Genomic DNA, 22,037 nt, shown 5'->3' with positions numbered 1-22,037 from the left:
GATTGATACTGTACAGTAACTTTTTTATTAGAAAAACAACATACCATGCCTTTACTTTTTAAAATCTGCTTTAAAGTAATTCTTTCTTTGGACACTTTTATAGCACTTTGAACCTTATTATTTAGAAAATGAAACATATAACTGCAACAATTTTTTGGATATTTCTTTAGAAATCCCTTGGAAATCACAGAAAAATTCATTCAGAAGTTCAATGATGCAACAAATCCACAGGATAAAGAAGACTTACTAGAACTAGCTAAGAAAATGCTTGCCAGATGCAAGGTTTGTGTACACAATAAGGAACCATTTATATAATTATTATTATTATGGCATTTGCATGCTCCATTTTCTTTATTAAAAAAAACAAAGCTAAAACTTTTGCTGGGAGAAAGGACTGTGGAGGATGAGAGGAACAATTAGAAAATATAAGTGAAATGTAGTATTTAATATCTATGCTCTCAATGTGTATTGTAACATATATTAAGTTAGCCAATATAAGGGCTTGAATATAGTACCTCTGTTGATCTGGACCTAGGTCTCTTGACATTGCTTAATATTTGAAAAAAATATATATCAGGAGAATATTATACAGATTTTTCACTGGTTTATAGCTGAATGGACCTATTTTAAGTTTCTTCAAGAGAACTTTATCAATATGCAGTGATTAGCTATTTACCTGGAATGCTGTTCTGACATGTTTTCATGTTTCATTTTATTTTGTCCATTAAAATGTTTGCAACTGTTTTGGAAAGTGAAAACAGTAAACACGACACTGTGAGACCACTAAATGATTCCTTGTGGGTTTACTAAGCCAAAAATAGATCATGTGTAGAAACAGTGGTCATTCAAATTTGATATTTAAAAAAGCGACATAATTGGCATTTAATAGGCCTTAAAGAGGAGGCTGTGGTGCTAATATAATTTCTGCTACCATCCAAATTAAAAATTTATACATTATGAAGCACACTTAGGCCCTATTTACAAATCATGGATTTTCAGTATGAATATTATCTTTTTTTTTTAATGGACCTTCTAGTTGGCAGGAAAGGTGCATTGGCTAGCAGTGTTCCAAACCTCTTCCTCCCCCACACCTCTTCTATAACTGGCACCCTCATAGAGACATGTTAGTGAGATTTGGCTGATTTTGTGCTAGAGTGCAGATTTCATTTTGATCAGATTAATTCTGGATTTGTTTCAATTCCAGAAGAATACTTACCCTGACAGTGATAAAGATGCACCCTCCCTTTAGCACTAGTGAACAGGAAGATAGAGCTGGAAAACTGCCTCAGCTTAGTGCACTTACTAATTGTGTTAATTCTGTCACCTCTAGTGTCCAAAAGCTGTTGCCTTCCCATCCTTCACTGTTGTGCCAATGCTAAATTTGGGTTAGATGAGAAAGGCTAATTTTAATGGCAAAAACAATGGAATTATTTGTACAGAAAGCCAATGAATACTACCAGTTGCAAGAACATAGAAGGGAATCTAAGGGAAAGAATGTTCAAATAAAATGTTTTTCTATTATTTATCCCAAGAGCGAAATGCATGCAAAATGTTATGAAAATCAGATGTAATATATTGTGTTTTCCTTGTTTAACCAAAAGAGGTGAGCAAAAATGTCCCAACATTTTGGCTATGAAATCCTCCATAGACATCTGTCAAAAAGATTGTTTTGATCTAGAAAGAGTGGAATTTGCAAAAAGCTAAAGTTTCAGAGAGATATATTGTCAGGATAGCATATTGTTGATTCCCTATTAATTTCAGCCCTACAGAGATAATAATAGTAGTGTCCTTATACTAAGTTGCTAGATCACTACTGTGATTCAGAGATGGTAATTAATTGTTTTTAATGCAAGGTACTTAAGATGGGTAATAATATTGTAATTATAGTTAAGTATTCCTATTCTTAATTAAGTGTTAACCCCAGGTATTAAGCATTGCGGCCTCATTAGTTCTTGCTATTGTGTTTTGTATCAGCAAACTCTTACCAATGATGCCTTTAAAATAAGCATTTTTATTTCAAATAAATTGGCTTGAGGGAAAAGTTTTATTTTAAACTAAATATAAGAAAAAAACCTTTGGCTTTTTTCTTTCCCCTCTCATCCTTTTCCTTCCAAACAGAGAAGATCAGGCCTTGGCACATTAGGTTCTGGGAAGCATGTGGATCTTCCAGTAGCATGGGCAGAAGCAATTATATTGGCTCAGTGCAAAGGTGAAATCCAGGAAGGTACAGTATTCTTCAGCAATATTTCTGTTAATTACCTTAAGACTTTTCTAACCAAGCAGTGAAAGCGAATTTAGCTTATTCCCAACTATGAAAACCTGGAAGAAAGCCAAGACAAATATGGATTTTATTTTCCACTTGTAGAAAGAAACTTTACAAATATATACAGAAACTATCAGTGTAGTATTTACAGAGTGTTACAGAGACCTCCGTTTTTATGCTTGATTTCTTAAATTGCAAAATCATTACCATTTAAGCACCTCTACATGACATTACCTTGTAATCTGTCTCTGAAATCAGTAACTAATTAAGTGTAATTTAAAATGACATTTAATGATCCCAAAGTAAAGTGCTTTAAATAACCTCTTGTTTTTAGCTTTCCTAATTTTGCCCATTAATAAAATTGCAGAATATTGAATTAGTTCTGAAGACTTTTTAAATGAAAATGTTAACTGTTGTTTCAGTCTAAAATGTTCTTAATTGTGGTAGTTCTTCCTTAGTAAAGTCAGGTAAATAGAGACTCCTATACAGACTCTTGCATGGACACGAAAGTATTTTCACCTTTTTTACTGACAGATAGCATTTTAGCTAGAATAAGATTTATGAAAATAATGTCCTGGCAAGTAGGTTTAAATTCATAATCATAACACATACCTTAGCTTTTCTGGCCAGGCTGGAGAGAAAATGCAGTAGAGTGGCTAAAGAGAGGATCATGCAGTCCTGCATATTTGAAACAGAAATGATGAAGTAGTGTATGTGCAACATCTATGATCTACAGTCTGCACAGCTGATGTGTAGGACAAAGCAAAGTCATTCCATTCCTATTTTATAGATGCTATGGTACTCATGCTCTTTTTTAAATGTATGGGGTCATTCCAAAAGTAAAATGGGACCTAATTTAAATAAGTCTGCCAGTGGAGTGATATTGCCTGTCAAAATCCTGGGATGTGGTGTGGGAATGTGTGCAAACATTCTCTACATTTACGGCAATATCGGATCATGATCAGAAGGTCTTTAGTTGTAGGTGTTGGATTTTTCAGTGTACTTTGAGCTAATGATGGTATTCATGTGAAAAAGGAAATCTACAAAGGAAAAGGAAACAATTCAATAGTGTGACTGTGAAAGCAATATCAAGATTACTATATAATCTTGTGTTGCTTTTATTAAGATGCGTATTCTTGGGGGGGTTGTGGATATTGTGCTATCAGTAAAATGGGGAACAAATCACAATAGATGGGTGTGCAGAGAGTTCTGTGCTCATCATCTTGTTATTCCTGGTTTTTCTTTTCTTGTTTAGTGATTTTGGGCTGACCTAAACATTATTTCCCTCATAATTTGCAAGGTTTGAGTAAGATGCTGAAGCCTAAGGCACTTGATTGAAAAGTGCCTATTTCTCTTCATACTCTTTTACCTCTAAAAATCATGTGTATTTGAATTTTGTAATGATGACTAGACTGTCTTAAGAAGATAATATTCACAAAGTTATGGAGTTGCTTACACTCAGTAATCAAATAAATAGTGAGCCATACTCACCATGATGTAACCCAATTAAAGTCAATCCAGGCAAGCCAAGGATGAATTTGTCTCTATATGCTTTGCCAAAGAGTCTCTCTTCCAGAAATGAGAAGTTTGAGAAGGTAGTATACAAAATACTATCAGTGACTTTGAAAAAAAAATGTTGAGAGCTATAAAATTTATGGGGGGAGAAACAAAGAACTGAGCTGTCACTTGTTCAAAGATCACGTTCTTAAAAATGACTGATAATTTGGAATACAAGCTGAATGTAAGAATTATCAGAATTTTAGGGGTTCTGGTACTGTGCATTCTATTGTAATGCTGGGAGACTTACAAGATTTTTTTTGGTGGATGGTTTGATAAGGTTGTGAAACAGATTTTTGTAATTGCTCTGAAAGGCCTATCTTTCAAAGAGCTATTACAGTTGGGAAGGAATGCTGTGTTGATAATATGTGTATACCCTTTTCTTCTGGAGGGCCAAGAATCCCTCTTTTAGTTCAGATGACTTAGGAGCAATCTACCAGTATCAACCTGCCAACAACGAACTGTTGATTATTTAAAAAGTAATAATAATTGAGTAGCTGCACCACTTAATGATAAATCCATATTCTGGTCAATTGGTAAACAATGTGTCTGAATACTATTGTTTGTCTGTTTAGGCCACAATCATGCAACAGGATTCACAAATATTGACCCTTATGCTCTCATGGAGTGCCTTGAAGCAGGGACCTCTGTTTTGTGCAGGCATGAGCATGCTCTTGTCATTCAATAAATAATAAAAGAACATTGTTTTTACTGGTTGCATGGAGAAAAGGCTTTCGCATAATTAATAAAGACAATATTTATATTTTTCCATACTATTATTTTGGAGAGGAAAAGGACTTTTAAGAATTTTGCACAGCAGCTCAGGAACTCGGATAGAGCTAGGACATATACACGTGATTGTAAGCTCATTGGAACAAGGACTGTGATTTACTAAATGTTCATACAGCTCCTAGCACAATATATTCCCAACCCCGTTGAGACCTCTACATGCTATGGCACTATCAATACTCCTCCTCCTCCTCCTCCTCTATTTTTGGATAAGCGGAGGAGGCTGGGAAATTTTTTGGACAAAGACTGATCCTTTAATCATATAACGTATGGATGATCAAGATGAGGAAGAGGAAGTGTTGAATTTGGAAGATTTGGGACTGTGGTTTCACTCCTGCCTGCAGGATTTGTCGGGAGGGTAAGGGAGGTTCTTCTTCCTACAGACTTTGAAAGTTGGCAGACAAAGCAGGGGATTTTAAGTCAAGATTGAGGCACATTGGCAGGCATGTTTGAGGAAATTTGCATAGTGACTTCTTGGCTTAAACTTTACTTATGAGACCTATAAATCTGTCACTTTCATGAGCATCAGATTCACACAAATCATTAACCAAAATTGAACAAAGCCATAATGTAATTTTTTAAAAATGTAATACTTGAAAAAGCAATTTAACTGCCTTTTCAACCATAAAAAGCAATTCTATCTTTTCCACTATAGTTTTTAAGGTCATTTTCATTGATATCACAAAAAAGATCAATGCACACCTAGCAAAAAATGACAGAAAAGTTGACACTGTAGAAACTTTCTGAAATGTGACATATCTCAAGAAACAGCTTACATTATACTTCTCAGTAATTAGTTTAACATTGTAAATTCAGACAGTTTTGTACCATATATTTCAATACATACTTTAACAGAAAATTTCCGTATCTGCTGAATACATATTATCAGACAGTTGAGCTTTGTTTTCTCCTCAAAATAATAGTCACAGAAGGCAAACAAATTGAATATATTGTGAAAATAAGGATTGTTTTATTTGTTCATAACTTGGCAAGTATTTTAATTTTGTGGAAGGTGTGTAATGAGTATAGTATATACAGTACGCAATCAGAAGGAACTAAGGGCTAGAGCCATAAAATGACTTAGGCGCCTAACTCTCTTTGGGGGTGGGGCTTAGGCCATACTCCTCTCCTTGGCATTTCCTATTGTCTAGTTTACCCTACTCAGCATGCTGGCTTCTGTGGATCCCATTGTTATGTGCCTAACTCTCCCCATGTATTGTATGGTGTACTTGGGTATTTAACTCGAGGCTATGGATACCACTGGTTGACCAGACACCTAAAAGATAGGTGCTGCAATGCCTAAATCCCTTTGTGAATTGAGCCCTAAAGACTGAACTCTGTATTGAATTTATTCTCCATTTTGTTTTCACTTTAGAAGCTTTGGACATCCTTTTAATTTCTTTGGACCATGCTCCCATGAATCCAGAGCATGTCCCTGTTTTATTTTTCATCGCTGAATCCATTTTGTATAGGATTTGTTGTGATGCGGCACAGAAATCTTATTTATACTCCAGTGAAATCAAGTTATCAAAGGTTTGTTGTATTTTTTTAAAGTAGTTTTTAGTGTTTTTTTTTATATCTGTATATGTGGTATATATTCACCTACTTATTTTTTGTTGTATATTGACACTATTAAATATATGACATTACTCTGGATTTATACCACAATAAATGAGAGCAGAAGCTGATTGAATTTGTCACAAGACCTAAAACATTGTAGTGTTTATCTAATATTATGCGTAGTATGCTTGTGCTATAATTTGGTTTGATCTTAACTTTCTGTATCTCTGAATACCTGATTTCTGGGAAATCCAAAAAGAGAGATTAGGAAAATGCAGTTTAATTTTTCACAGAGTATGTAATGAGGGAGTATAAAATACAGATAAAAGAGTACTTTTTGTTCATAATGCATATTGTTAACTTGGATTTTCTCATAATATTGGTAATATTCTTGCAGAATATCTTGTTAAATTACACAAATTCTTTATTCTCCCAACTGGATTATAATTAATGAGGTATAGCATGCTAGGTCACATAGTCTTAGTGCAGCAGCATGAGGGTTATGCATATGAGGTCTGGTCTACACTACAGAGTTAGGTTGACATAAGGCAGTTTATGTCCATCTAACTCTCTAAGTGTCTACACTAAAATGTAGCTCTGACCAATGTAACTCGCCCACTGCACTGACTTAAGTACAAGAGAGGGGTAGTGCTTAGGTCGATGTAGTTAGGTTGACTCAGTGTTAGTGTGGACAATGTGTTGCTTACATTGACTGTTACTGCCTTTCAGAAGCTGCCCCACAATGCCCCATACTGACAGTTAAATCGGTGCAAACGCTTTTGGTGAGGATGCACACTGCCAACACAAGGAGCATAGCGTGGAAATGCAAAAGCAATTTAATTACTGTGGTGGCTGTACATTGACGTAACTTAGGTCAACTTAATTTTGTAGTGTAGACTTGCCCTAAGAAAAAGGATGAAACTGAGGCACCCAAATGGGAATAATCCAAATGAGAGCAATCTCTTCTAAAAGCTGAGTAAATAGTGCAAACTTCTAGTACAATTTAAGACTTACCTGATACATCACTATTTAATGGTCTAGTTTTGAGTGTCAGTACTATACCTCTTTCCTCTTTACCTCTTAGAAACCACTTCCAAAAGTTACTGATGTGGTAACTCTTCATTCTACAACAAGATTTCAGTTAGTCACATCCCAGAAACATAAAATGTTATTCTCTCATAAAGACTGAAATCCTTATTGAAACTGTACAATATGGATGAAATTAAGGACTAAAACCAGGTGAAATTTTTTTGACTGCAGGTTTTTTTTTTGGCAGAAAATGCAAATTCGGGTTGACCAAAGCACTATGAATTTGTGACAAATTCACTGAATGGTTTTGGTTTAAAAAAAAAAACCACTCTAAGGAAAAAGAAGTTTCATTTTTGATATTTTTGAAATGAAACATTTTGATTTTCCAATTTAAAATGACTTTTTGTATTGAAATTTCCTTCAATTTCATCAAGAAAATATTTAAAAGTGTTATAAAAGCTTGAAATCTAAATAACTTCTATTTGCCCAAAATTTTGAAAAATTTCATTTTGTGTCAACTTGAAACATTTCTTTTTTATTTGGATTTTTTGGAATTGCCAGCAAACAACAAAAAAAAAAATCACTTATTCGCACAGTTAGGAAATTGATGCCACAGCACACATGTGAAGTACTGTTCATTAAATACTGTTCTCTGTTAGCACTTCTTCTATGGCTCTGTTATGTGTCCCCACTGTTTCTGCAGATTAAACCTTTCTTTCACTCTCACCTGACCAAAATAGCTACATGACAGGAAGGTATGTCTTACCACCTCTTTTCCCATACAATTCTTCTACAACAACAAGGAAGCCTGTTCCTTTTTAGAAGGCAGTTTGAACAATTAGAAAATGCTCCTCCACTCTCAAAACCTGATATGCCATAGATTCAAACAAGCTGCAGGAGTCTGGCAATAAACCCCCTCTTGCAATGGCTTATGATTGCCGAAACTCTCCATATTTCTAGTTTAAACTAAATTGTTAATTATTTTAGAAAGCTTAAGCAAAATTGATTCTGCCATTTTTTAGCTACATGAGTAGGAAAAGAGAGAGAATTTTTTTACATTCATGTCAAGTTTTAATGTTCACCTATGTCTAAGCTGTCTGCCTGGGGGAATAAAGCATGGCAAATACAATAAAATATACAACATACAAGCATATTTGTTACGTCACATACTTCAAATCAGATTTAACAGATTTTAATTAAAACTTAAAAAAAATCATTTTCCACTTTGATTGAGCATGGAAAATTTCAGACCCCACAGAATATTTTATTTGGAAAATGGACAGTTTCAACTGAAGCTGTTTTGCGGCCTTAACAATTGCCAGTGCCTCATGTACTCTGTGACTGTTGGGACCTAAATTATGCAGGAAGCTTTGTGGAATTTTCTGCATCAGAACAATGCAGAATTTTGTGATAAAATTACTATGACAGGACAAAATATTTTTAAAACTTCCAGTGGTTTGGGAATCCACCAAGCACTATGGAAGGATAAGCCATTTCCAGAGATGATCAATGGTTCTTCTTAACATAGTGCTTTGCTTTCCCTGTGGATCCTTGAGATTTCTATATTTGCAGAATGCACCTCTTGCCATTTCCTTAGATCTCAAATCCCTTCCTTTTGGGATGCATGCATGCAATGCTGCAAGATAAGCCTTGTAGCATTTCAGTAGTAGTTGCCTCCTTCTTCTAGATTTTTCTGTAAGAGTGGAGCATCAGGGCCAATATTTGTTTGATTTAAACTTCCTCTTCCTCCCATTAAATTCTTTTCCAATAAAAAGCACCAGGGATGCTGCAGAAGATTTACCTTGTAAGGAAGGTACATTTTGGGCCCTAAACAAGCTGACAGGGTCTCTTTTTATTATTTGTTATGAAGTAAACAATGAGCATACTAGCTGAGCTAATTTAAAGTTGAAATTCCTAGGATGTTTCCTTGGTTTTAGTAATGTACATTTTAAGTAGTTCTCTTGGAAACTGGGAGATATTCTCACCCTCCCATTTTCTATGCGAAAGCAGGATCTCCCATTTATTCTGTGAGATTCTTTGTATGACTGCCAGGATTCTGGTTGAAGAGCAGCAAAAACAACAACAACAACAAAAAAAACATTATGGGCCCAATCCTGTTCCCACTCAAGTCAGAGAGGTTTCTGGTTTAAGTAGAACTGGCCTTAACTGTTATGGAGGATCTGAGCATTCAGTGGTGCATGAGTCTGATCTCACTTTTACTGGTGTAAATCAAGAGCAGCTCTCTGGAAGCTGATGGAATTACATGGATGACATACTGGTGTGAGAGAGAACTCAAGCCCTAGAGGCCTGACCCTGCAGTTTGTACACAGCCTGTCTAGGGCCTGCAAGGTCAGGCCATTTGTAGCTTCAGCATCTGAGCAAAGTCTTACCCATCCAGATCTGCAAATGCTTTTAACCTTTAGGGGTTGTCTGGTTTCAAAAACTAAAAGTCCTCCCCCCCCCCCCACACACACTCTCTCTCTCTCAAAATCAGTCATCTGCAGTTAAGCTACATAATCAAAAGTAAAAACACAGATCAGAAGAAAATACTCAGAAGTCTGTGAGGAGCCAATTCCAATGACACGTCCCTGATCTTACCTCCCTGGCTGTGCAGTGCTGCCAGGTATTGATCCTGGTCAAACAAAAAACCCTATGAAGACATAGAGAAATACAAAAGTGTCCTGTATTGTCTTAGCATCCTTGTAGAATCTCTTTACTTACTTGCAACACTTTGTGCTGATTCGGTGTTCCAAAATACATGTTTTCTCCTTAGCATCTGTCTGGGAGTTTGGACAGGAGAAGGATAGCTGCTTCAAACACTTTTCTTATATAAAATAAATTCTCTCATTTTTGCATGTTTTCAGAGGCTTATATGTGGGAAGAACAAACTTTAAAGATTTTTAAATAGAACACATCTATTATTTTTCTAGGTACTGCCAGAATTCTCTCTTTGTCACATACATAATGCCACAGTAAATATGATTGCTTTTTCTGCATCTTGCTCAGGGGTCTTAAATGGAGCCCTTATTTTGATTCTATATGCTCTTTCAAAATACTCTTCTTGGATCTTTAGCTAATCCAACTGCAATATATTCAGAACCCACTGTTTCAAAAAAACAATATGATTGTTTGCTCCAGCGAGTCCAATTATTCTGACATTTTAAATTCTGAAAGATTTTCCAAGATTTGCAATCCATTTAACATTTTATTTTCTTTAATGATGGCTGCATGGAGGCTGTTAGTTTTCTCGTTTCTTTTCACGTGCTTTGTTGGTTTTTTCCGCTTCTGTTAGCTTGACCTCTAAGTTATAAAGCCACCATCTAAAACTGTAAGTTGTCAAATGTAGTATCTAGCTCTACAGTTGCAGAATGGATGCTACTAAAATGCCCACACATTTCATATTGGATCTCACGGATGGAGATGAAGTGTTTTTTGCCCTAACACTCCCATTGTAGGGCCTGGTCCATGCAGCACTGTTGACAAAGACTTGAGCTCTGTGGTTCTCCTGATTGGCATTGTAACCATAAAATCATCATACTGGGTTGAGTTTTCTTTGGTTTTGTGTCATTTTTCCTTATTTCTGTTTCCTCAAACAAAACTGTCCTCAGTAGTTTTCGGGCTTTAGTTCACAAAAGTGTGTTCATTCCCTTACACTAAGTAAATTACTAACACTTTGGCACTTGTATAGGGTTTTCTTTTCAGTGGGAGGAGCTGGTGAGAGAAAATACATCTCCTCAGAGTTTTCTGTGTACCATTAATATACAGTGAATGCAGAACACAAGACAGAGTTATTCATTATTGCTCCACATGTGTGAAATCTGAAGATATGATCTGATTTAGCACTCTCTTACTCCAATTTCATGCTGGTGTAACTCTGTGGAGTTATATCACTGTTCAAGTGGAGGAGGGCAGTGGTGAATAAGACCCATAATCCAAAGGTGGTATTTATACATCTATTGTGAGTGGCATGATATAAAAAATATTTGTTGTACTTCTTTTGACAGGTTGGATTTTTGGTCTTTTTAAGGCTCCTTATTTTTCACCTGTGTGGTCATCTGGAGTCTTCTGGAGAACATACATTTAGGCTTCATACAGACTTAAAAGGTAGAACATTGTATATTTTCCATATAAACAACATTAAAAATGAATTTTAACTACTAATTTGGGAAATGGAAGTGACCTAAGTGAATATCTCACATTGTGCTGCACTCAAGAGACTACCATTTGATTCTTAGGAATACTGTCCACCTGAATTGAGAGTTTCATGTGCATCAATAACCATGCAAAGCAGTCAACATTTAGCCTCGTTAAATGAGGTAAAATAGAAAAGGTGAGGTCTGTAGGTGAAGAAGGAAGAAAAATCAGAGCAACTCTGCATCATTATGTAATTAGTCAATTCAGTACGTATGCCAAAAATGCACAGCATATTGTGATTTTAAGACTATTGACTGATCTCAAATAAATACTTGCTTATAAGCAGGAATGCTGAGTATTTTAAAAACATACATGAATCAAATCAATATCTTTTAAAGCCTATTCAGAATGCGATTAATATTAATTACCTGTAAAGTCCTTACTAAAAGCAATCTTATATAGCACCATATGTTTTAGGTCAGGGGTCAGCAACCTTTCAGAAGTGGTGTGCCGAGTCTTCATTTATTCACTCTAATTTAAGGTTTCATGGGCCAGTAATACATTTTAACGTTTTTAGAAGGTCTCTTTCTATAAGTCTCTAATATATAACTAAACTATTGTTGTATGTAAAGTAAATAAGGTTTTTAAAATGTTTAAGAAGCATCATGTAAAATTAAATTAAAATGCAGAGCCCCCTGGACTGGTGGCCAGGACCCGGGCAGTGTGAGTGCCACTGAAAATCAGCTCGCGTGCTGCCTTCGGCACGCGTGCCAGAGGTTGCCTATCCCTGTTTTAGGTGATAACAGGTGACAGGTCACTGCTATAAATAGAAAAAAGTGGCGCTGAAAAAACCTTAAGTTTCCCTCAGGTACGGTACTAGCATACAGCCCAATCCTGCAGGGTGCTGAGTGCCTGCAGCTCACGCAGACTGACATTGGAAAAGGAGAGTGCTCATAGGACTGGGCTCCTGTCACTTATTTGTTATGCTGACATTGCTGATAAATTAATCTAATGCTAGGTATTCATATTTTATTTCAGACTTTTCAGCATGCATGCACGCTGTATGCAATGAATCAGTAGGCTGCTGCTGTAGTAAGACTGCAGAGGCATTGCAGTATTGCTACTATCAATTGGTTGTCATGGCCACAAGTAATACACAAAATGAAGAACAAAGAATCAGATGATTTTAAAAAAATGTCTTTTTTCCTGACACCCTTTATTCTACAAGCTTTGTCCACACTAGTCAATTATAGAAAACACATAAATATAATAGACATTCTCACAACAGAACTTCCTGAATCTGCCAGTTCTTAAAATGTATATGCAATAAGCAATATTTTGGCTTACAGGCAGTCAAATCTGCATTCACCCAACCACTGGGATGATGGTTATACATCCTTTCAAAAACCTTTTTATTTAATGCAACTGAATTCAGATGGCTTGATATATTACTCCATCTCTTCAGTGCTAAGTGTTGTTATTGAGAGGAATCAAATCCCATTTGCAGTACAGATGTCAGCACATGAATGCTAATCATGGAGCTTCAGATCTCATCAAAGGATATACATAGTTTTGGGCGGGGGAAAAAAAAAGATACATGTTAATTTACAAAAGTTGGGTCTGGTTTCCGTGCAGAGTTAGCCAAAAATAAATGCAGTCACTGAATGAGAGTTTACATTGTGATTCATTGTTAGCTGAGAGCCTCCTCACCTTGTTCAGAGTTAGCCTTAGTTAATTAGAAATTCAGTCATTATGGGAGACTTCAACTATATGTAGCTCATGGGTTACATAAGCTATTATCTATAAATCATACTTGTAGTATTGTGTTACACCACAAGAGGTCACACAATGTTTATAAATCTACTCTATGGAAAATTTGCTAATGATTTCATCAGCAAAGTAGTGAAGTTAAATAGCACATAATAAATAAAAGGCAAACATAATAAACAACAGGAAGACAATTTTCACAAAATTATTTTTCATGCCATAGTACTTTCAGCTTGTGAGGTCTGCTACCATCCATATCCAAACATCCTCTCTGCTGTGCATTTTATGCTGAAGGCTGGAGAAACCATATGTGGTGCTGTGGTATTTTCTGATGTAAGCTTGGAAGAAAGACAGAAGCAGAGTCCTCTCGGCATGGTGGGTAACATAAATCAGATGATATATGATGCATCAAAAAGGATTACTGTGATCAAATAAGCATGCTTGGTAATTCAGTGAAAATAATTAAAGCTGAGCTGAGCTAGACAAACTACCTGTGGTCCAGGGACAGGATAAACAGAATAGACACTCATTTGTGGTGATCACAGCCTGGATTTGTCAATCATATCATTTCATGAATACACTATGCAATTAATTATCAATCTGATACTATAGTGATCCAATGCATATTAGTAGCTATGGTGGTGTCAGTATTTTCCACTGAATGCAGCCAATGAAGTGAGCTGTGGCTCACGAAAGCTTATGCTCAAATAAATTTGTTAGTCTCTAAGGTGCCACAAGTACTCCTTTTCTTTTTGCAGTATCCCTTTTGAGATTCTGTTTTCAAGACAGCATTTACTGATGCTCTATGACATCTGCTTCCTTCAAAGTGCGTGTGGAAATGGACAGGGATGGATGGGTGTGGGGGTGTTCATGCACAGCCCTTCAGAAGCAACAGAGCACTTTCCTGAACCTTGCTGCCATGGGGGACAGGAGGAGCACATGGGAGGCAGGGGGAGCACAGACCTGGAAAGCAGCATAGAATAGCTGGCTTTTTGAGGGCTGCCCTGAGGAGTGCAGATTTCCCTGTACATATTGGGGGTGCCTGCATGGCTGAATGGCCGTGTTCCTTGCTCTCTTTGTGCAGCCCCAGATCCCTCCCACTGGAGGAGATGATGCATCAAACACTGTGTGCAGTGGACCAAAGAGAATTTTTCTGAGTAAGTTTTCTCCTCTGGCTATCTTTGCTGTGCTAGGGAATGATAGGACCCATAATTATGTGATACACAATAGCCTATCATTTATACAATTAAAAACTGCCTAATTATGTGTCTAGCTCACAGGCTGTAATGACATCAAAAGGGTTGCTACAGTCTCTCTCAGGTAAACAATATTTCTCACTCTTTTCTCTTTACCTAATTATGTACTTACCTGAGGGAGTGTAAGGCTGTGTGAGAACTGACCGACATTGTGTTTGTCTTTTCCTAGTCTAAGTAAATACAAATAATATTTATAATACTAATAATTTTTAAGCTCTTAAATAACTGTTTTCATCCAAGGATGTTAAAGTGCTTTACAAAGGAGGGCAAGTATCATTATCTCAATTCACACTGAGAGAAACTAATGCCATGTCTACACTACAAAGTTTTGTTGACAAAAGTCAGCTTTCATTGACAAAACAATGGAGGTGTACACACTGAAATGCCTCTCCCACCAATGTAACTCCTCTACTATGCTGACATAATAAAACCACCGTGACAAGCGGCATAGAGCTTTTTGTGATATAATTAGAGCGACGGAGTGTCAGTGTAGACTCCTCACTTAGTTATGTTGCCCTAATTGGCCTCCAACAGGTGTCCCACAATGTTCATCATGACCACTCTGGTCAGCAGTTTGAATTCTGCCCTGAAGGTACACAGGTATGCACCCCTTCCACATTTAAAGGCCCAGGAATTCCTCTTCCTGTTTGCTCGCCATGCACAGTTCACAGAGCATCATCCTAGCTGACCATGCTGGCTTTCCACAGCAGATATGCTCCTGTGTGGAGCACACCGGAGCTGTTGGATCTACTAAGTATATGGGGAGAGGGGGCTGTGCAGTCGCAGCTTTTCACCAACTGAAGGAATTTCGATGCATATGGGCTACTCGCTAGTGGCATGCAGGAGCAGGGGCACAAAAGGGACACGCAGCAGTGTCATGCTAAAATCAAGGAGCTGAAGCCGGCGTGCCTGAAAGCAAAGGAAGGCTACGCATCACTCTGATGCAGCAACAAAAACATGCTGCTTGTATAAGGAGCTGCATGCCATCCTCAGTGACGACCCCACCTCCACTGCCAAGAGCCCTGTGGATGCTCCGGGGAGACTGGAGGTAGCGGCCAGCAGACTCAACCCTGGTGAGGAAGTGGTGGACAAGAAGGTGGATCTGGAGGATGATGTGGAGCACATGGCAGAACCCTCTGGTGGCACAGCAAGTCAGGACCTCTTTTCCACTCCAGAGGGGTCTAGCCAGTCCTAGCACTCCAGCTCTAGTGCGCAAGACGGGAAGTCCAGTAAGTGCTTATTTTACTTTGATATTGCACAGTGAAAGGAGATTGAGCTCTCATGAACTTTGTTATATGGTAGAAGAGGGATAAGGGACAGAAATTAACAACAGAGACTGCCCATCTATGCAGTGGGACCACAGCAGAAACGTTTGTTAATATCCAGGGGGATGTCCCTGGAATCCTCTATAGAGGTCTCTAGGAAACTTTCCTGCAGGTTTTCTGAAATCCTCTGCTAATATTTCTTGGGAGAGTTGCCTTGTTTCTCCCCCCGAACTGTAGGAAATTTTGCCATGCCCCCCGGCAATTATTTCTGCAGGGACCAGAGCAACACACAAGCGAGCAGCTTACGGAGCCAGTGTGAAGCCACATGCAGGCAGGAGATGTACCCTTGCATCCTGGATTACTCTTAGCAGTGAGACATTGGGTTTGATTACCCTAGCCTGTGGGAAAGGGTACTAATATTCAGAATAGGCTCCCTAGCAACTTATAGTAACCCCCTTCAAAAAACATTTTTTATCCCTTGTTGGCCTTTCCCCCTTGCCCCTCCTGCCTCGCAAACTCACCTTAACTGGGACTTGCAGTGACCCATGTGCTAGCCAAGGGATAGTGAGAAAGAGGTATGTATAACTTTCTGATTCAGGGGTGTGAGTGCACTCTCAATACTATCTCTGTTCATTGTTTCTTTGTCTTCTGCAGATGCGCCCTTGAGAACACACTCTTCCACACCGGTGGAGCTCCTCCATCAGATAAGAGGGTGACTCAGGAGGAGTAAGGAGTATACGTTTCATGAAGTGCTTCAGTGAACAGATGCAGCACATAGCGAAATGAGCGTGGAGGGAGACAGTTAATGAAAGACGGGGCTAAATAGCCAGGAAAGGACACGGGAAGGAGCGGATGATAAACCTCCTGGAGGACCAGACGGAGGTGTTGAAGTCCCTCATTAGCCTGCAATCAGAGCAAATCCGTGCCCAACTCCCACTCCAGCCACTACAGAACTCCTGTCTATGTCCTCCCCAAACTCCCCCATTGCATTCATCATGTGTTCCCGGTCCCTCACAGTACCCCGTGCACTACAAGCCTGAGGACTGGTTTTCCAATGAAAATTGGAATTACACCCAGCTGCGAGAGCTCTAACTGTGAGACTGTTCATTTTCATGTCCCTTGTTTGTCCAAAGGTTTGTGTTTATCCCATTAAAACTTAAGTCTTTGAAATAAAATGGTTCTTCACTTGTGACATACATACATCGCTCAGTGCTAACATTGAAACAGTGGCTATAGGTAGGAATATTTACTCCTTGCAATTAACACTTAAGAAGCAAGCATTACAGCAGTAATTAATGGTGGCAAGTAAACATTGCCTGGCCGAATTCATCACGTACAGATACATTCATGGGAATCATTGTCAAAATGTTCCTTCAAAGCCTCCCTGATGCCAATAGGCTGCTGCTGTGTCCCTCTAATTGCCCTTGTATCTAGCTGCTCAAAATCAGCAGCCAGCCGATCAGCCTCAGCAGCCCACCCCTGGGGAAACTTTCCCCCTTTTGATTCGCAAATATTATGGCGAGCACAGCAGGCCAAATGACCATCAGAATATTTTCTTCATTGAGGTTTAACCAGACAAAAAGAGAGCACCAGCGACCTTTTAATCAGCCAAAGGCAAATTCAACTGTCATTTGGCACCTGCTGAACCTGTTGCTGAAGCACTCCTTGCTGCTGTCTAGGTTCCCGATCTAAGGCTTCATGAGCCATGGGAGCAAGGGGTATGTGGGGTATATGATCTCCAAAGATCACTGCGGGCCCTTGCACACTCTCATTTGGAATCGTCTGGTCTGGAAAGAAAGTCCCAGCTTGCAGTTTTCTATACAGTCCAGTGTTCTGAAAGATGCATGCATCATGCACATTCCCTGACCACCCCACATTGATGTCAGTGAAACAGCCCCAGTGATCCACCATTGTCTGCAAGATTGTGACAGGGTGGACTGGGTCTGGAGGCCGTCTGCTAGAGGCCTTGTAGCTCTGCCACACTCCACCCCAGAAAAGAGCAGTAGAGAAGTCTTCCAAGCTGCCTAGAGTGGCTGTATGGGAAGTGGCTAATCAGGGCCCAGTAAGCTAGTATAAAAGGAGCTGCAGGGCCAGAGTGAGATCAATTCCTTCCTGGAACAGTGTGGCTAGCTGCTGCTGAGTTTTTGTCTGCTGCTGAGCCATGAAAACAGTACATGTTCTGGGAAGAGGTTTGCTTCACTCTCTTAAAAGAGCAATGAGGAGGTATCTTAAATGGGAAAAATATTTATAAAAATGTTTAAAAGCACCTACTCAAGGTTGTAGACACTTGTACATACATTTCTTAAGGCAGAAGGATGGTCTTCTGGTTAAGGCACTTGACCACTGGGACTCAGGAAGTCGAGGTTCAGTAGCCATAGACCGTAAAATGGGAATAACAATACTTCCTCACCTCCCACAAATATTGGGAGGGCAAATTAATTAACGTTTGAGATGTTCTGTGACACTATTGTGATGGGGCTCATATCATTACATAGAGAGGAAGAAAAACATAAGTGGCCAAATAACCATAGTAAAACATTTAACCATCCTTCTCAAAGTTGACTTCATCTCTCAAAATATAAATGGTCCCTATCAAACCACCCATGACCATCTCAGCCCACTTCCTCAGAAAAGCTTGAGGGGGAATGGGGAAAGATGAGCCTTGCAGCATACTGTGACAGTCAATAAATCTGCGCTGTCTCACACCAAGAGGGAAAGAAGGATTAAAAAAACCCCAAACACCTGGGGAAGAGGAGGTTTGTAGGAACTGGTAAGAGTGAGGGGGATGAGTCAAATGGGATGTGGGAGTGAATGGCAGATCCTATAAGTTTTATGTTGGGAGATGCTTGTAAAAGGAGATCTTTAATAGCTCACTGTGGAGAACTTTAAAGACCAACAGGGCCAAGTTAAAGTCAATTGTCTGCTTAATAGATACCCATTATAAAGAACAAAGGGCAGCTGTAGTATGATTGTTACAGGTTGAAGCCTTGAGCAAATGTTCTGCTGAGTTTTGAACAATCTGCAAGCAATGGGAATGCACTGGTGGAAGCCTTTGTAGAAAGGAATGAAAATTGAGGCTTATAATCATGGGGAGGGTGGGGGTTTGACACTGAAGGAAGGTCATCATGTTATAAATAGGGGTATAGCATATGTAAACTGTGCAACTGGAGAAAAAACACAGGTATGCTCTTGTGCTGCACCTCTGGGAAGTGCGGTACAAAACTCTCAGCCCAAGGGGGCGAAGGTGCATGGGCTAAGAGGCTTTAAGCTACCTTTTGTACCCTTCTGCTTCTAGGCTGCTTCAAAGGCCAAAATGGGATGTAATTTATGTAGCCCTTAGGTACCACCTATGTTACAACAGCTCATGCCAAGCTGCCTATGGGCAGCAGCACCCTGTGGAATCACTGTAACGGTGCCGGCTCTGGTCCCTCCCTCAGCCCCATACTGGTGCACCCCTATATTGGTGCATGTAGAAGAGGCTTTGTAGTTCCTGTGCTGGGGGAATTCTTTTGTGGCCAGACCTAGGCTGTTTATTATACTTGTATGCTGTAGCAGCTGTAGGATCAGGGAAAAATACTCCTCCCTACTTTGTTACCACATCCAACGTATGGAAAGGCTGCAATTGAAAATGATACCACCATTTTAATTAAGCTAATTAACTGACCACATGTCCTCAATAAGTGGGAAGACAAAAGGAAAGAGAACCTGTTCATAACAATTAACTCTTCAGAACATTCTTATTGGTAAGTCAGCATGGATCATTAGAGAAAGAAACCAAGGAGAAAGGGTGCTCTGCTGTCAAATTCTTTCCTTCAGTCATAGAAAGTTTGGTGGATTTTGAAAGTATATACCCTTGAAAGTTTAATATTCTCTGTCTTTGTTGAAAGATGTAGCACTTCTTAACAAAAATATTTAGCACTTAAAGGGATCACCTCTGAAAACCATCTGTGCCTAAGGCTTTTGAATGCAGTCAATCCTCATAACATAGTGCTAATAGATTAGAGACAATACATGTCTTCAACACTCTTCTACACTCTTCAACAGCAGATTACAGCAGCTTCTTCCATGTCTGTTTTTATTTTCCTTTTTTCAAGGTCTGCTATTTTTTATCATAGCTCTGAATGATTCCTAAATATGTGTAACAGAGCAGCAAGGTTGTAGACTAGTTCAGAACACACAGCTAAAATGGATTGACAATGATTCAATTACTATTAATGAAACTTAATTTCTATAGCATATTTAAGTGCACTACATAATAAAACTATCCCCCAAGGTTTACTGAATCAAGAAATAGGGTCCCTGCAGCATCCTCCAGTCCAGTGAGGATGAATGACAACTCCCTCATGGGAGCCCTAGGTAATTTGAAAAACCAATTCAGTCCACTTCCTCGTCTCTGAGCTTGCTGAGTCTCTCACATACAGCCATGTAGGAGATTTTCTACAATCCTGGAGCTGTATTATCTAAAGCATTCGATGTGGCCACCAGTGGGGGAATTCAAGGGCTTGAGAAATCAAGAACTGTAGGGCTCAAGGAGCAGTCTGCTCATTTGCATGAATTTCCTGCCCGCTGGGCAGCTCTGTAACTGTCCAAACCAGGAAGCAGGTATTTTGGTGGGAGAAGCTTGAGCAGACTGATTTTATGATAAGGCCACATTTTGTTCTGGATCAGGGCCTTATTTATCTCTGAACTGTGATTACACCATTATAGCCATTCTGATATATTAATACAGGGTTAGTTCAAAATCATTTTCATAGTGGAAAAAGGAGTGAACACTTAAATGGATATCAAGAATATCCAGAGTTATGATTAATGATACATTTTGTGGAAGAGTTACTAAACTTCATGCTTCAGGGTTAAGCCAATTTCTAGCTATTAGAGAAGAGGATCAGACATAACATGAGGGGTAGATTACTCCACATCTGCCTACTGCGGGAGTCATACACTTTCCTCTGAAACATCTAGTGCTGGCCACTGGCAGACAATACCTACCTTTGGCAGTTCCTGTGTTCCTATAATATACATCATTTAGCCCACAGAGCAGCTAATCAACAATCTATATTAATTTAGTAATTTCTCAAAAGTAGATTTTTATCCCATCGCTAGACTAACAACTTTTAAGGAGCTTAGAAGCTTAGCATTTGGTCATGTAAATTTATCAGGCATTGATTGTGTTAATTTGATCCAGTTTAATTAGTGAATTATTACAAATTGTACATCAAGACTCTGACACTCATATTGAGTCCAATGAAGTCACGAGGACTCCACAGTGGCACAAGGCTCTGCACTAGCAGATCCTAATACAGGTTTGTCACCTAAAGTCAGTGTTTAAAAAATGATGACCTTTTAAAAATGGTTCTTATTCTAAACAGAACTCCAACTTGTAAACAAAATAATGTTGGTCCTGATCTTGCAATCTGATAAGTACAAGTGGAGATTGACATGTACCACAGAGTCCTATTGGAGTCAGTGGGACACTGCTTGAACGTGGGGCTCTGACTATGCAAATCAGATTCCAGAATCAGGACCGTGGCCACTTAAATGTTTTCCAGGATACCCAAAGTGTGCCAGTCCACATTATTGATGAATAACCTGTGTTATTTAACCTCACAGACAAACTACAGCAATTCTACTTTTTGTTAATAGTCCCAGGAGACTGAGACTTTGTTTTCATAAAGTTAATCTCAGTCTGAAGTGAAATCTTAATAAAACTGGTTTATACTGTTAATGCTGGCTCAAACGCAAGCTTAAGTGTAACAGCATAGACAGGGCCACTAATTTTTATTAGTTCAGAAGAGACAAATTTGGGTGGTAAGCACTTCATAATACATAATAGCCGCAGAGAAACAACAATAGCACATCTTCTGTTGACTGGATTCCAAGATTTTTTTGGTCCCATTGTGTGAAATATATTAGAGGCATTTGTAGCATTGTATTTTGTATGAAAATAGAATGCTGAGCAAGTGTTGTGCTGTGTAAAATTCTAAAACAAGTCTGAGTAGAAAACCAAAGATTAATTTTCTATTCAAGAGATCTTATCTAGGAATTTCACAATTTTTTTCTTAGTCCTTCTTGGATTCTGACCCATCAGTTCAATTAAAGCTTGAACAAAAAGAAACTACGATTCAGCACTTTCTTTGGCATAGTCTTGTTGTTTGGGTTTGTGTACACAACAACTCTTCTCGACTAGATGAAGTGCTCCAACATCTTCTGTTCTATAAGGAAGAGCTCCACCAGAAAAACTGGTAAGGATAACTCTATAAAAGTGATATATTTCTTATGGAACAAACCTTTGTACTTAAATGTTAATCACACCTAACTTGCCTATGAAAAAGATTTATAATCTCAGTGCCAAAAGCAGAAGCAATTTATGTACTTTGCATTACTTCATTTTATCAATAAATTGTTCCTACCTTTTTT

At 38.5% G+C, this 22,037-nt stretch overlaps 1 protein-coding gene across 3 annotated transcripts in view; it reads left to right on the top strand.

Moving 5' to 3' along the window:
* Positions 1 to 22,037, top strand: part of TMEM232 (transmembrane protein 232) — a 138,466-nt gene that overhangs the window by 21,349 nt on the left and 95,080 nt on the right. For all 3 annotated transcript variants that reach the window (XM_073344672.2, XM_073344673.2, XM_073344674.2), the window contains exons 3-8: positions 171 to 282; positions 2,119 to 2,224; positions 5,985 to 6,142; positions 11,203 to 11,302; positions 13,323 to 13,474; positions 21,684 to 21,862. In XM_073344672.2, the coding sequence (XP_073200773.1) occupies positions 171 to 282; positions 2,119 to 2,224; positions 5,985 to 6,142; positions 11,203 to 11,302; positions 13,323 to 13,474; positions 21,684 to 21,862 (807 nt within the window). The remainder of the gene's footprint in view (positions 1 to 170; positions 283 to 2,118; positions 2,225 to 5,984; positions 6,143 to 11,202; positions 11,303 to 13,322; positions 13,475 to 21,683; positions 21,863 to 22,037) is intronic.

Source organism: Lepidochelys kempii, chromosome 5, assembly GCF_965140285.1.
Source record: "Lepidochelys kempii isolate rLepKem1 chromosome 5, rLepKem1.hap1, whole genome shotgun sequence".
NCBI lineage: Eukaryota > Metazoa > Chordata > Testudines > Cheloniidae > Lepidochelys > Lepidochelys kempii.
The sequence above is the reverse complement of the archived record's forward strand: the minus strand, read 5'-3'. Positions and strand labels throughout refer to the sequence as shown.